The sequence below is a fragment of the Hylobates moloch genome, unplaced genomic scaffold (assembly GCF_009828535.3).
Source record: "Hylobates moloch isolate HMO894 unplaced genomic scaffold, HMol_V3 SCAFFOLD_7, whole genome shotgun sequence".
Lineage (NCBI taxonomy): Eukaryota > Metazoa > Chordata > Mammalia > Primates > Hylobatidae > Hylobates > Hylobates moloch.
Window position 1 is genome coordinate 133,326,643 of NW_026652282.1, and position 15,717 is coordinate 133,342,359.

Sequence of the window (15,717 nt, forward strand, 5' to 3'; positions counted from 1 at the left end):
TTTTTTTTTTTTTTGAGACAGAGTCTTGTTCTGTCACCCAAGCTGGAGTGCAGTGGCAAAATCTCAGCTCACTGCAACTTCCGCCTCTTGCGTTCAAGCGATTCTCCTGCCCCAGCCTCCCAAGTAGCTGGGATTACAGGCATGTGCCACCACGCCCACCTAATTTTTGTAGTTTTAGTAGAGACGGGGTTTCACCACATTTGCCAGGCCGGTCTTGAACTCCTGACCTCGTGATCTGCCCGCCTTGGCCTTCCAAAGTGCTGGGATTATAAGTGTGAGCCACTGCATCCGGCCATCTACATATATTTTTTGCATTCATAACATACCTAACTTTTTCTTAATTTTTTTGATATTTTTACCCTATGTGGTTCATCTGAAAGTTTTTTCAAATTGTCATAAATTTCCAAAAAAATCTCAGTATATTTATTGAAAAAAAACTGCATATAAGTGGACTCATGCAGTTCAAACCTGTGTTGTTTAAGAGTCAACTGTATGTTTTAAAGCAGATTTTAACATCAAGAAATGATAGAAAAATGATAAGAATTAAAAGATATAAATATCCATATTAAAATTGCCCATCAGGAGCTTCTGAGTAGCTGAACACATGGAGGTTCCTGGAGAGTGGCTGGCCCCATGCCCCTTCCCACATACCCTTCCTTATATATGCGTCTCTTCCATCTGGCGTTTATCAGAAAAGGTGCTGACTGCTGAATTATAAGGACACTGTGGTCTACTAGATAAAGGTTGAGGAGAGGGGATTTGGGCTTCTATTGTCTTATTTCCAGGCCTTCATCTCCAGATGGCTAAATTAAGTAGTGCATGCTGAGTGGAGCTAAGTGGTGGAATAGGACTCTTCAGCAATAATCTCCTCACAGAAACATCAAGTTAACAACTTGATGCGTGAAATTACCTTCAGAAGAGTTAAGAAAACCCCAACCTATGAGCAAGACTGTGAAGCCCTTTTGGACTGCAAAGACGAGTAAAACCATAGTTGGACGTAAAGGAGATTGGTTCTTTATGAGTGAGACCCCACCCGCAAGCCACTGCAGTACCACAGGCGGAAAGTCACCATGGACCCACGGTTTTTACACCGGAAAAAAAGTGAGCCGGAGGCAGACATTTGGCTTCTCCACCATCCTAGGTCCTTCTATAGGAGACTCACTCCTGCATCAGCTCATGGGGAGCACTGCGAGTATCAACTGGGTTGAACCACCTGAGGCCAGCTATGGACGAAGCAAGGGGGCGAGGCTAGTGGCAGCAAGCAAGCAGAACTTGGCAGTGGCTCTGCATCCCTGAAGACGGAGACCTTGTGTTCCTCATGGAGACCTGAAGATGGACCCTTAGTGTTCCTCATTTTCACCAAGGACTCTTGCAATCCTAGCCGCAGGAGAGCCCCTTATTCCTTGACAGCACAGAGACTAGCATAGGGAGTTGCCTAAAGACCATGTGAAGGCATTGCAACAGAGAGCTCACGCTGGGTTCTGCAATTCTCCCAAGCAGCTGCAGCACAGCACCATTTTGAGAGCACAGCCCACACATCCTGCCCTGCTATGATGGCCGTGACTTAGGCAGGAGCCCTGAGCAGTGATCCTGCCCCACCCAGCAGAGGAGTGCCCATGCATTTTCACAAATTCCAAGAACAAATTCCACCACTTACAACCACTGCTGCTGCAGGCTGCTGTGGGGCCAAAACACTAGTGAACCTTGTGCTCCCAAGCTGCCTGCTTACAGCTGCTCCCTGAGAAGGCAACCCCACCTTCACCAAGAGCAGGGCTATAGCACAGCTACTGCTGCACCCCAACCTAAGCATTTTGCTAGTGACCTGGGTATCACCCTACCCCTGCATAGCACAACCAGCACCTCACACACTACCAAGGAGTCTGAGGGCAGGTTCACCTAGCCCAGCTCTACTTGCCCCCAGTACCCAAGCATATCATCCAGGCGCCTAGGGATCACTTAGCCCTGTCCACCACTGGTGGCACCTGAGCACCTCCTGGGGTCTGAGGTCAGGCCCACTCAACCTGCCCTACTGCCACAGTTAGCACTCACTGCATGCACCACTTGAGGGTCTAGGGACTGGCCCATGCAATCCATAGCAGCCACCACCAACGCCAGCACAGACCACTTGAGATTCAGGTTGTTTCATTACTACGATTGCCATCAATCGTGCCACTTTGCTGCTCAGGAACTTGAGAACCCACCCACCCACATGATCCATCAATACCAATTCTGGCACCCAAGTAAACCACTTGGAGGCCCACAAATCAACCTGCCTGGACCTAAAACCAGTGCAATCATATGCCACTATGGTACACCAAAGACAAGCGCACTCAGCCCACTGCTGCCACCATTGGGGCCTGAAGACAGGCCTACCTGGCATCCCAGTTCTCAGTAAAACTTCACCACAGCCTTCACTAATAACCACACCCTAAGCCATTGAGAAAATCACAAATATCACTGATGCTGTTTAGAGTCTTGTACAGAGGCTACTACATTCACCCAGAAACAAAACCAAAGTGCTCTACCCAAGCAACACCACAGATATATCTTCAGGAAAAAGTTCTTTCCTATAAAAGCAAATTTTAAAAATTGGAAAAAGTGATTATTACACCAGATGTGCAGATATCAATGTAAGGACACAGGAAACATGAAAAATCAAGAAACTATGACACTCCAAAGGAGCACAAGAATTCTGTAGCAAGAGATCCAAATAAAAAAAACTTAAGATGGGTACAAAAAAATAGAAAGAATGAATAAGACCTGCTATTTTATAGCACAACATGGTGACTACAGTTAATAATAACTTAATTGTACATTTTAAAATAAAGAGTGTAATTGGATTGTTAATAACTCAAAGGATAAGTGCTTGAGGGTATAGATACCTCATTCTCCATGATGTGTTTGCTTCACATCACATGCCTGTATCAAAACATTTCATGTATTCCATAAATATATACACCTACTATGTATCCACAAAATAAGAAAATCATAGTTTACAAGCAAAACAGTATATGTGACCTTTGGTTTTTAAGTAAACTGGCCTACATCTCTTTAAAAATTTATGAAATCCTGGAAAAATAATTCCAAATTTTGATACTAAATAAACTCAGTGAGACACAAGAGAATTCTGAAAAAAATACAAAGAACACAGAAAAACAATTGAGGATATGAAAGAGAAATTTACCCAAGATATAGATATCAAAAAAGAACCAAACAAAAATTCTAGAACCAAATAATTCATTGAATGAAATACAAAATACGTTTGAAAGGTTCAACAATAGACTGGACCAAGCAAAAGAGTATCAGAACTGAAATACAGATCTTTTGAAATAACCCAATGAGACAAAAATAAAGAAAAAAGAATAAAAAAAAGAGCAAAGATTTCATGACATATTAGGCACTATAAAGTGACCAAATATTTGAATCTTCAGTGTCCCAGAAGGAAAAAGAAAATGAAGAGGTTAGAAAGCCTATTTAATGAAATATTAGATGAAAAATTTCCAAGTCTACCAAGAGATTTAGACATCCAGATAAAGAAGGCTCAAAAATACCCAAATAAATACAATGCAAAAAGGTCTTCTCCAGGGCACATTATAGTCAAACTATCAAAAGTCAAAGAGAAAAATTTAAAAACAGCAAGAGAAAAGCATATAGTCACCTATAAAGGAGCCACTATCAGACTGTGAATTTCTCGGCAGAAACTTTAGAAGCCAGGAGAGAATGAGAGAAAAAAAAAAAAAAAAACACCTGCCAGCCAAGGATACTGTACACAGCAAAATTATCCTTCATAAATGAAAGAGAGATAAAAATATTTTCAGACAAAAAAAAATGAGGAAATTCATGGCAACCTGATCTGCTTTACAGGAAATGCTAAAGGGAGTTTTTCAAACTGAAAGAAAAAGGTCCTAATGTGTAACATGAAAACATCTGAAGGTATAAAACTCACAGGTAAAAGTAAGTATCCTGACAAATTCAGAATTCTCTAACATGGTAATTGTAGAACATAAATCACTTATATCCTTAGTAGGAAGATTAAAAAACAAAACACATAAAAATAATTACCATAACCTGTTAAAGAATAAGCAATATAAAAAGATGTAAATGATGACATCAAAAACACAAAATTTGGGAGTAGATTTTTAAAAAAATTTTCTTGCAATCAAAATTAAGTTGTTATCAGTTCAAACTAACTTGTTGTAACTATAAGGTATTCTGTGTAAGCCTCATGGTAATTACAAAGCAAAAATTTTTATAATAGCTACACTAAAAATAAAAAGCAAGGGATTAAAACATACTGATAGAAAAATCACTTAACCACAAGGGAAGAGATTAAGAGAGGAAGGAAGGAACAAAGGAACAACTAGAAAACAAGTAAAAATATGGCACTACCAAGTTCTTACCTATCAAAAATTACCTTGAATACAAATGGGTTAAATTCTCCAACTAAAAGACATAGAGCGGCTGAATGAATATTTTTTTGAAAAAGATCTAACTATATACTGCCTACGAGAAAGACTTTACCTGTAAGGACACACATAGACTGAAAGCGAAGGGATAGAAACAGATATTCCATGCAAATGTAAACAAAAAGAAAGCAGGAATAGCTATACTTATATCTGTTAAAATAGACTTCAAGTCAAAAACTATAAAAAGAGACAAACAGCTGGACGTGGTGGCTCATGCCTGTAATTTCAGCACTTTGGGAGGCTGAAGCAGGTGGATCACCTGAAGTCAGGAGTTCGAGACCAGCCTGGCCAATATGGTGAAACTCCATCTCTACTAAAAATACAAAAATTAACCAAGCATGGTGGCGGTTGCCTGTAGTCCCAGCTACTCGGGAGGCTGAGGCAAGAGAATGGCGTGAACCTGAGAGGTGGAGCCTGCAGTGAGTCGAGATTGCACCACTGCACTCCAGCCTGGGCACACAGCGAGATTCCATCAAAACAAAAAATTGACAAACAAGGCCATTATATAATAGTAAAGAAGTTAATACAACAGGAGAATGTAACAAGCATAAATATGTATACACCCAACATTGGAGCACCTAAATATATTAATATTTGATCCTTGTATTTTCTAGTCTCATTAAAAGTAAGGGCAAAAACTACAATTACTTTTGCACCAATCTAATATAAAGCAAACATTAATAGACCAAGGGGGAAATGAAGACAGCAATGAAATAATAGTAGAAAACTTTAACACCCCACTTTCACCAATGGACAGATCATCCAGACAAAATATCAACAAAGAAACACTGGACTTAAACTGCACTGTAGACCAAATGGAGCAAACAGACATTTACAGAACATTCCATCCAACAGCTACACAATTCACATTCTTCTCAACTGCACATGGAACATTCTCCAGGAGATTATACATTAGGCCACAAATCAAGTCTTAACTAACTTTTTTAAAATAAAGTATTTTTTTCCTGCCAATAATGGAATAAAACTATAAATCAACAACAGGAGGAACAACTGTACAAATACATGGAAATTAAAGAACATGACCCTAAACAAACAATGGGTCAATGAAGAAATTAAAGGAGAAATTAAAACATTTCTTGGGACAAATGAAAATGGAAACATAACATGCCAAAACTTATGGGATGCAGCAAAAGTAGTCCTTAAAGAAAAGTTTATAGCAATAAATGCCTACATCAAAAAAAATCTCAAATAAACAACCTAATGATGCATCTCATGGAACTAGAAAAACAAGAACAAACAAAACCCCAAATTATTAGAAGAAATGAATGAATACAGATGAGAGCACAAATAATCAAAATAGAAACTAAAAGGTACAAAAGATCAGTATAATGAGTTAGTTAGTTCTTTGAAAGGATAAACAAAGTCAATAAACTTTTAGCCAGACTAAGTGAAAATAAAGAAGAAAAACAGAAATAAATCAGACATGAAAAAGGAGACATTACAACTGATAACACAGAAATACAAAGAATTATAAGAAACTATTATGAACAACTATATGCCAACAAATTGAAAAGCCTAGAAGAAATGGATAAATTCCTGGACACATACAACCTACCAAGGTTGAGTCAAGAAAAAAATGGAAAATTTGAACAAATCAACAATAAGTAACAAGATTGAAGCAAAAATAAAAAGTCTCCCATCAAAGAAAAGTTCAGTACCTGATGGCTTCACTGCTGAATTCTACCAAACCTCTAAAGAACTAATACCAATTCTTCACAAACTATTCAAAAAATTGAAAAGGAAGAAACTCTTCCAAAATTATTTTAGGAGGCTATCATTATCCTGATCCCAAAACCAGACAAGGGCACAATAACAACAAACAACTACAGGCCAATATCCTCAACAACATACTAGAAATAGAATTCAACAGCACATTAAAAGATCATTTACCATGATCAGGTGGGATTTATCCCAGTGATGTAAGGATGGTTTAACATATGCAAATTAAGAGTGAAGGACAAAAATTATATTATCATTTTAATAGACACAGTAAAAGCATTTGACAAAATTCAATATCCCTTCATGATTAAAAACTCTCAACAAAGTATAGAAGGAACATACCTATATGACAAACCTGCAAACAAGATGAAATTGAGTGGGGAAAATTTGAAAGCTTTTCCTTTAAGAACTGGAATAAGACAAGGATATACACTCTCACCACTTCTATTCAACACAGTACTGGAAGTCCTAGCCAGAGCAATTAGGCAAGACATCCAAATTGGAAAGAAGGAAGTCAAATTGTCCCTGTTTGGCCAGGCTCAATGGCTCATGCCTGTAATCCCAGAACTTTGGGAGGCCAAGGCGGGCAGATCACTTGATGTCCAAAGTTCGAGACCAGCCTGGCAATATGGTGAAACCCCATCTCTACTAAAAATACACACACACACACACACACACACACACGCTAGCCAGACATGGTGGTGCGCTCCTATAGTCCCAGCTACTCGGGAGGCTGAAGCAGGAGAATCACTAGAACTCCAGAGGCAGAGGCTGTGGTGAGCCAAGATCACACCACTGCACTGCAGCCTGGGCAACAGAGTGAAACACTGTCTTGAAACAAAAACAAAAACAGAAAAACAAATTGTCCCTGTTTGCAGATGACATGATCTTATATATAGAAAACCACCAAAACTACACCAAAAAACTGTTAGAGCTAATAAATGAATGTAGTAAACTTGTAGTCTACAAAATCAACATACAATAATGTCTATATGCCAACAGTGAACAATCTGAAAAAGCAATCAAGAAAGCAATCACGTTTACAATAGCTACAAAAAATATCCGGAAATAAATTAACCAAGGAAGTGAAAGATCTCTATAATGAAAACTATAAAATATTGATGAAAGAAATTGAATAAGACACAAATAAATGGAAAGATATTTCATGTTCATGGATTGAAGAATTAATATTATTAAAGCCAAAGCAATCTACAGATTCAATGCAATTCCTATCAAAATTCCAATGTCATTCTTCACAGAAATAGAAAAACAATCCTAAGATTTGTGTGGAACCACAAAAAATCCCAAATAGCCAAAGAAGTCTTGAGCAAAAAGAATAAACCTGGAGGCATCACATTACCTGATTTCAAATTATACTACAAAGCTATAGTAACCAAAACAACATTGTGTTAACATAAAAACAGACATATAGACCAACAGAACAAAATAGAGAGCCCAGAAATACACCCAAACATTTAAAGCCAACTGATTTTCTACAAAGTTGGCAAGAACACATGCTGGGTAAAGAACAGTCTTTTCAATAAATGGTGCTGGGAAAACTGGATATCCATATGCAAAAGAATGAACCTAGACCCCCTATCTCTCACCATGTATGAAAGTCAAATAGGCCAGGCATAGTGGCTCATGCCTGTAATCCCAGCACTTTGGGAGGCCAAGGCAGGCAGATCACTTGAGGTCAGGAGTTTGAGACCGGCCTGGCCAACATGGTGAAACCCCGTCTTTACTAAAAATACAAAATTAGCCAGGTGTGGTGGCACGCCTATAGTCCCAGCAACTTGGGAGGCTGAGGCAGGAGAATCACTTGAACCCCGGAGGTGGAGGCTGCAGTGAGCCTAGATCGTGCTATTGCACTCCAGCCTGGGCAACAGAGTGAGACTCTGTCTCAAAAAAAAAGGAAAGAAAGAAAAGAAAAATAGATTAAGGAATTAAATTTAAGACCTGAAACTGTGAAATTATTAGAAGAAAACATAGTGTAAGCATTTCATGACATCAATTTGGGCAATAATTTGTTAGATAAGACCTCAAAATCATAAGTAACAGAAGCAAAAATAAAGAAAAAAAAAGAAACTGGATTACATCAAACTAGAAAGCTTCTGCACAGCAAAGGAAACAATCAACGGAGTGAAGAGACAACCTATAGAATGGGAGAAAATATTTGCAGATTATACATCTGACAAGGGATTGATATCTAGAATATATAAGGAACTCAAACAACTCAATAGCAAAAATCCAAATAATCCTATTAAAAATGAACAAAAGACCTGAATAGACATTTCTCCAAAAGAGACATACAAATGGCCAACAGGTATATGAAAAATGCTCAACATCACTAACCATCAGGAAAATTAAAATCAAAACTACAATGAGATATCACTTACCCCTGTTAGAATGACTATGATAAAAAAGACAATAAGATAACAAATGCTAGCAAGGATGTGGAGACAAAGAAACTCCTATACACTGTTGATGGGAATATAAATTAGTTAAGCCATTAGAGATAATGGTATAGAGATGCCTCAAAAATTAAAAATAGATCTATCATATTTTCTAGCAATCCCACTACTGGGTATACACCAAAAAGAAATGAAATCAGTATGTCGAAGAAACATCTGCATCCCCATGTTTATGACAGCATTATTCACAATAGTCAAGATATAAAATCAACTTAAATGCCCATCAGTGGATGAATGGATAAACTGTGGTATAGATACACAATGGAATACTATTCATCCATTTAAAAAACATGAAATCCTGTCATTTGCAACAACATGGATGAGCCTGGAGGACATTATGTTAAGTGAAATAAGCCAGGCAGAGAAAGAAAAATACTCCATGATCTCACTCCTATGTACAATCTTTAAAATTTGATCTCATAGTAGTTAAGATTAGTGATTCTGGGAAGATAAGGGGGAAGTGGGAGATGGGGAGAGGTTGGTCAATGGGTACAATGTTACAGGTAGATAGAAGGAATAAGTTCTGGTACTCTATTGCACAGTAAGGTGACAATAGCCAACAATAATATATTGTATATTTCAAATAGAAGAGAGGATTTTGAATGGTCTCACAACAAAGAAATGACAAACATTTAAGGTGATGGATTACCCTGATTTGAATAATTACACAATGTATACATGTATTGAAACATCACATTGTACCCATAAATTTGTACAATTATTTATGTGTCAATAAAAAGTAATACAGTTAAAAAAATAAAATTGCCCATTAGAATAAATAAAAAGACCCCCACACAAAATTATCATTGTGGCATTTCAGAGCACAAAGAGAAGATACTTAAAGCTTCTTCTGAGAGAAACAGGATGCATACAAAAGAATGGGAATTAAACTGACAATATAATTAAGCAATATTGTAAAAGATCTAAGGGAAAAATTATTTTGAACCTAGAATTTTTAGTCAAACTATTAATCAATTTTGGGGGAAGAAAAAAGACATTTTCATATATACAGGGCCTTAGTAGTCACAGAATGTGTACTATAGTAAAACCAGAAACTACATAAAAGAGGAATTTGGGAGATTCAGCAACCCAAGAGAATAATGAAGTATGAGGGGGATGTTTTCTCCTTAGTTCTTTTCTGTATTTTTCAATAATTTGATAATAAACATGCATAATTTTATAATTAAAAAAGAAATTAATTTTAACAACATGCAAGTTCCTGTTCTCACATACCTTATAGTGGAGAGACAGATTGTAGTCAAATAAGCATAATAATACATGCAAAATTACAAACCGACCATTACTCTGAAGGAAAATTACATAATTCTATGTAAGCCTATAATACAGGAATCTGACCTAGACTGGGGAATCAGAGAAGGCTTCCCTAAGCAAGTACCCCTTGAACTTAGCTTTGAAACTGGGAAAATGAGGCAATGTGAGATGAAGCTGTTAGAGGTATTAGGAATCAAACCTATTGGGGCCTTCTAGTCCTTAGTAGAGAGTATGGACTTTATTCTATGTGGAATGACAGCCTCCAGTGGGCTTTCGGCTGGCAGATACTACAATCAGATCTGGAATGCAGAAATAGTACACCAGTTTCTTTGTGGGTAAAAGTCTTAGAGGGGAATAGGACCAGCTATAGGGAGACCTGTAAAAAAAGTTTATCAGTAGCTGAGACGAGATAATGGTAACTTGGATTAAGATAGTGGTAGCAGTAACAGTGAAAAAATAGATACATTTGAAAGCTTTTAGAGCCAAAATAGGAGGCAGCTGTGCCCTTGTAGTTATCAGTGTGGGATCTGAACACATGACTCCTTGGGTTCAAATACTGAGCAAATTAATTAACCTCTCTGGGCATCCGTTTCCTCTCCTGCAAGATATGGATGATAATGGTTTCTACATTCATAGGGTTGTTATGAGTAATGAATGAATTAAAACTTGTAAAATACTTTGGATAGTGCTTGACATAAAACAAGGGCTCAATAAATATTAGCTATTACTGATTATATTGCCCTGGTCAGTGTCAAATTGCATATGGGAGATGAGAATAGTAACAAGGATAACTCTCGCTTGCATATTCAAATGCAGGATGCTGCCATTCACTGTTATAAAAAACTCTGGAAGAGAATGCAGTGATGAAAATTGTAAATTCGGTTTTGAACATGTGGGTTTTTTGAGATATCTAGGTGGAGATGTTGAGAAAGTGATTGGCTGTATGAGCCTGGAGTTCCAGAAGAGGTCAGGAGGGGAGACAGAAGAAGGAGCAGTCTGAGAAGTAGGAGAAAAAAACCCAGAGAGATGTTGGCACAGAGGCCAAGGGAAGAGAGAGTTTTAAACAGGAATGAATGGTCAACAGGTGCAAATAAAGACTGAAAAATGTCCGTTGGATTTAGCAGCATGATGGTGATTGGTGACCTTGGCAAGAGCTGTTGGTTTGACAGTAGCCCAATATTCTTGATAAATTTGTTTACAAGTCAAGGTAGCAATAAAGTGTCTAAGGTCAATTTGTCCATTCTGTCCTAGCAAGTGTTTTCCATTTCAAATTCTCTACTTCTTAGCCGTAGGTGTCTTATTCCTACTTTACAGGTCTGATTGGATGCCACAGGAAATCAGTCTATTGGCATGTGATTGGAATGGGCACCACTCCTGAAGTGCACTCAATATTCCTCGAAGGTCACACATTTCTTGTGAGGAACCATCGCCAGGCGTCCTTGGAAATCTCGCCAATAACTTTCCTTACTGCTCAAACACTCTTGATGGACCTTGGACAGTTTCTACTGTTTTGTCATATCTCTTCCCACCAACATGGTAATAGCTTGGATCTTTAAAATGAATATTATAAATATCCAGTCCTACTTTTAATAGAATTTACTGGACAATGTACAGGAATATAGTGTGTTGCTGAAGGGGACATTATAGAGTTACTATGTTAGACCTCAACCACGATCCCCTAGTTTCTAGCTTCCAGTGTAAAGTTTTTACCTTGACTATAAAAGGGCTTGAGTATTAGTAGGACTCATGGATTTTTAGTTAAATGTCTGTGATGGAGAAAAGATGGCTTATGGATGATTGAGGTGGGAAAATGAGGAGAATAGTATGCCCTTGGTTTCTCAGCCTTATCCCATTAACTACACTCCAATATTATGGAGAGAGGAACTGCAGGTTGTAGCTGAAGAGATTTTTTTTTTTTTGGAGAAATCTAGGGAAATGGAAAAAAAGGCATTGCCCAGATTGCAACTGTAAGGGCTCCACTATATCATTAGTAATGCCCAGAGCAGTAAATAGCAAATATGACAGGCTATTGTAGAGCTTGACTTCAGACACCAGACAGCTAGAGGCACTCTGTAGATACCTGGCAGTAGATGACAGACACCTGTGAAACTGAGGGCAGGTCAGGAGCTAGTGAATTTTAGGAGAAGTAACATGGGATTGAAGGGACTATTTGGTGGGAACTTTGCAAAGAGTCAAAGGTTCTGTGTAAGCAAATTAGGACGATGGTAACTACAGTTTTAAATTATTGTTAATGTAACTTTATTTGTAACTGCTAGTTGTGCAAATTCAGATTGCATCATCATTTCACCGCAATTTTCCTTACTTTTGTATTTATTCTGCTAACTCTTAATCTTGGATCAACCTAATAACCCTCTTTCTCTACCCCTCTTGTGGCCATTGAAGTCTCTTAGTTTGTGCTGCAATAACAGAATACCACAGAATGGGTAATTTATAATGGACAGAAATTTATTGGCTCACATTTCTGGGGGCTGGGAGGCCCAATATCAAGTTGCCAGCAACTAGCAAAGGCCTTAACATGGTGGAAGGCATTATATGACAAAAGGGCAAAGAAAGGGTGAGAGAGAGAGAGAGAGCAAAAGGAGGGTGAGCTCACTCCTGTGATAACAAATCCACTCCCATGAACCCTTTCCCCAGATAACTGCATTAGTCCATTCATGAGGGTGGAACGCTTATGACCAAAACACCTTTTATATGTTCACCTCTCAATACCATCATGATGATAATTAAATTTCATTATGAGTTTTGGAGGGGACAGACATTCAAACCATAGCAAGAGCTTTTAGAGAAAAATGTTGGAGAGGCCTAATCTTTTGTATTTAATAGCATTTCTTTCTTCCTATTACTCTCATATTAACCTTCTCCTCAGGTTCCTTGGTTGACTTAGAAAAGAGATTTGATCTTGCCATGTGTCCACCATTTTCCTCTTTATGTTCTATTAGTGACCTTGTTTATAGTCTTCTGTAGTGATTAAGAATAGAAATCTCTTTTCCCCACGTGTCACATAATATTTATGGAATTTTGACAAGACCTTAGTGGGCAAAAAGTGTCATACTGAATGAGTAACAGGAAGTTGATGCACAAACAACATTCTTGCAGGCACAGAGGAATAGGTCACTTACTTGTATATGATCATTGTCAATCAATCATTGTCCAGTTAGACCCTGATTCAGTTTATTTTTTGGTTTGTTTTTTTCCTTTTCACAGATTCTATCCAGCAATTTTAATCTTTATTTTTCAGAAAAAAATGCTTTATCTTATTGAACCTCAGACAAAACACTTTGTTTTTCGATGCAGACTGAATTATGTTTAAGGCTACATGAACCCCAGACTAGTTGTTTGCTGCTCCTAAAACCTGCCCTGTTCCTCATAAGCAAGTAAACAGGGCTCCCTTCTTATAAGTATTTGATCTTCAAAATTGCCCTGTGGTGTAAATAGGGCAGGAATTATTATTATCCATTTTACAAAGCATAAAGATGAGACTGAGAATGTTGAATAGATTTGCCATAAGGTTTACAACTATTCACAGGCAGACATGCTCTTAAAATATATATCTCCTTGATTTTAAGTTGTATCTTGTCATGGTTTTATGAACTTGGAACATGTCTTAAAGTTTATGTCTACACTAACATTTTTCCCAATAAGCCGTTATTAAATCAATGATTTGTGGCAAGAAGGGATAGTGATGTGGAAAGGGGGGTACTTAGGGGAGAGCCTGGAAGGCCTAATAAGAGAGAAAGAAGTCATAAAAGTTAAGGCAAGTGATATGGTTTGGATATCTATCTTCACTGAAATCTCATGTTGAATTGTAATTTCCAATGCTGGAGGTGGGGTCTGGTGGCAGATGTTTGGATCATGGGGCTGAATCCCTCATGGCTTGATGCTGTCTTCATGATAGTGAGTTCTCATGATATTTGGTCATTCAGAAGTGTGTGGCAACTTGCACTCTCTGTCTTGCTCCTGCTTTCACCATGTGGCATGTCTCCTCCCCCTTCACCTACCCCCATGATTGTAAGCTTCCTGAGACCTCCCTGAAGCCAAGCAGATGCCAGCGCCATGCTTCCCATATAACCTGCAGAAACATGAGCCAATTCAATCTCTTTTCTTTATAAATTACCTAGTCTCTGGTATAGAACAGCCTAATATAGCAAGACACTCTGACATTGTTTGGTTTGTCTGACTCCAGATGGCATGGAAGCTTATGTCAAAGTAGACAGCTGCCCAGAGGAACCCCAACTACGAATGAAAAATAATGAAGAAGCGGAAGACTATGATGATGATCTTACTGATTCTGAAATGGATGTGGTCAGGTTTGATGATGACAACTCTCCTTCCTTTATCCAAATTCGCTCAGTTGCCAAGAAGCATCCTAAAACCTGGGTACATTACATTGCTGCTGAAGAGGAGGACTGGGACTATGCTCCCTCAGTCCTCGCCCCTGATGACAGGTAAACACTTTTTGACTATTGGTACTCTCTCTTCCCCATACTCAAAAAGTTCTTACCAGTTATTCAGACCAACAAATCTTGAATCCATGTTTAAGGTTAGGTACAGGTATGGAAACAAATGGCAAGGGTATTAACATTTGGAAACTAACATAGCTGAGCAGCTGAGAAGCTTGTATTTTTCTCACTCCTTGCCTTGATTGAATCATATAAGCTGTTTTAGAGTTGGATTTGAGCCTACCTAGAATTTTTCTTCCCAAATTCTCACCTTTTTTCTCTTATACAGAAGTTATAAAAGTCAATATTTGAACAATGGCCCTCAGCGGATTGGTAGGAAGTACAAAAAAGTCCGATTTATGGCATACACAGATGAAACCTTTAAGACTCGTGAAGCTATTCAGCATGAATCAGGGATCTTGGGACCTTTACTTTATGGAGAAGTTGGAGACACACTGTTGGTAAGTTGAGGAAAAGATTTAAGGTCAGGTAAGAAGAAAAAGTCTGGAGAGTTTTGAGTTTCTAAAATACTTCATAATTCACCTTGTCTCCAATGGACATGATCTTTTAAAAGCTATAAATGTTACACAAATAATAGCTGATTGTATGTATTTAAAGTTTGAGTATATAGAATAAAAATTTAATGTCACCCATTAAACTCGACACTCCTGTGAAATACTGCTTAGACTTTGATACATATCCTTCCAGATCTTTCTCCATTAATTATGTCATATAGGAGTCAGCAGACTACGGCCTATGAACAAAATTTGACTTGTGGCCTGCTTTTGAACAGTCCATGAGCTTAGATGAGATTTTACAATTTTAAAATATTGCAAAGAAAAGAAAAGAGGATGGGAGGAAGAGGAGGAGAAGGCAGAGGAGGAAGAGAATATGTGACAGAGGCTAGATAGGGCTCACAAATTTTAGAGTACTTACTATCCAGTCTTTTCCAAAAAATGCTTGCTTGCCCCTGATCTAGGATATTAAGAATGAGTATGGTGCATATAAACAGAACCAAAGACAAAAACCACATGATTATCTCAATAGATGCAGAAAAGGCTTTTGACAAAATTCAACAACCCTTCATGCTAAAAACTCTCAATAAATTAGGTATTGATGGGACGTATCTCAAAATAATAAGAGCTATATATGACAAACCCACAGCCAATATCATACTGAATGGGCAAAAACTGGAAGCATTCCCTCTGAAAACTGGCACAAGACAGGGATGCCCTCTCTCACCGCTCCTATTCAACATAGTGCTGGAAGTTCTGGCCAGAGCAATCAGGCAGGAGAAGGAAATAA

The 15,717-nt window shown here is 38.0% G+C and overlaps 1 protein-coding gene across 1 annotated transcript in view; it reads left to right on the forward strand.

The window, feature by feature from the left end:
- Positions 1-15,717, forward strand: part of F8 (coagulation factor VIII) — a 164,766-nt gene that overhangs the window by 51,589 nt on the left and 97,460 nt on the right. Inside the window, exons 7-9 of the mRNA XM_058441369.1 lie at positions 11,267-11,488; positions 14,157-14,418; positions 14,702-14,873. Coding sequence (XP_058297352.1) covers positions 11,267-11,488; positions 14,157-14,418; positions 14,702-14,873 — 656 coding nt within the window. The remainder of the gene's footprint in view (positions 1-11,266; positions 11,489-14,156; positions 14,419-14,701; positions 14,874-15,717) is intronic.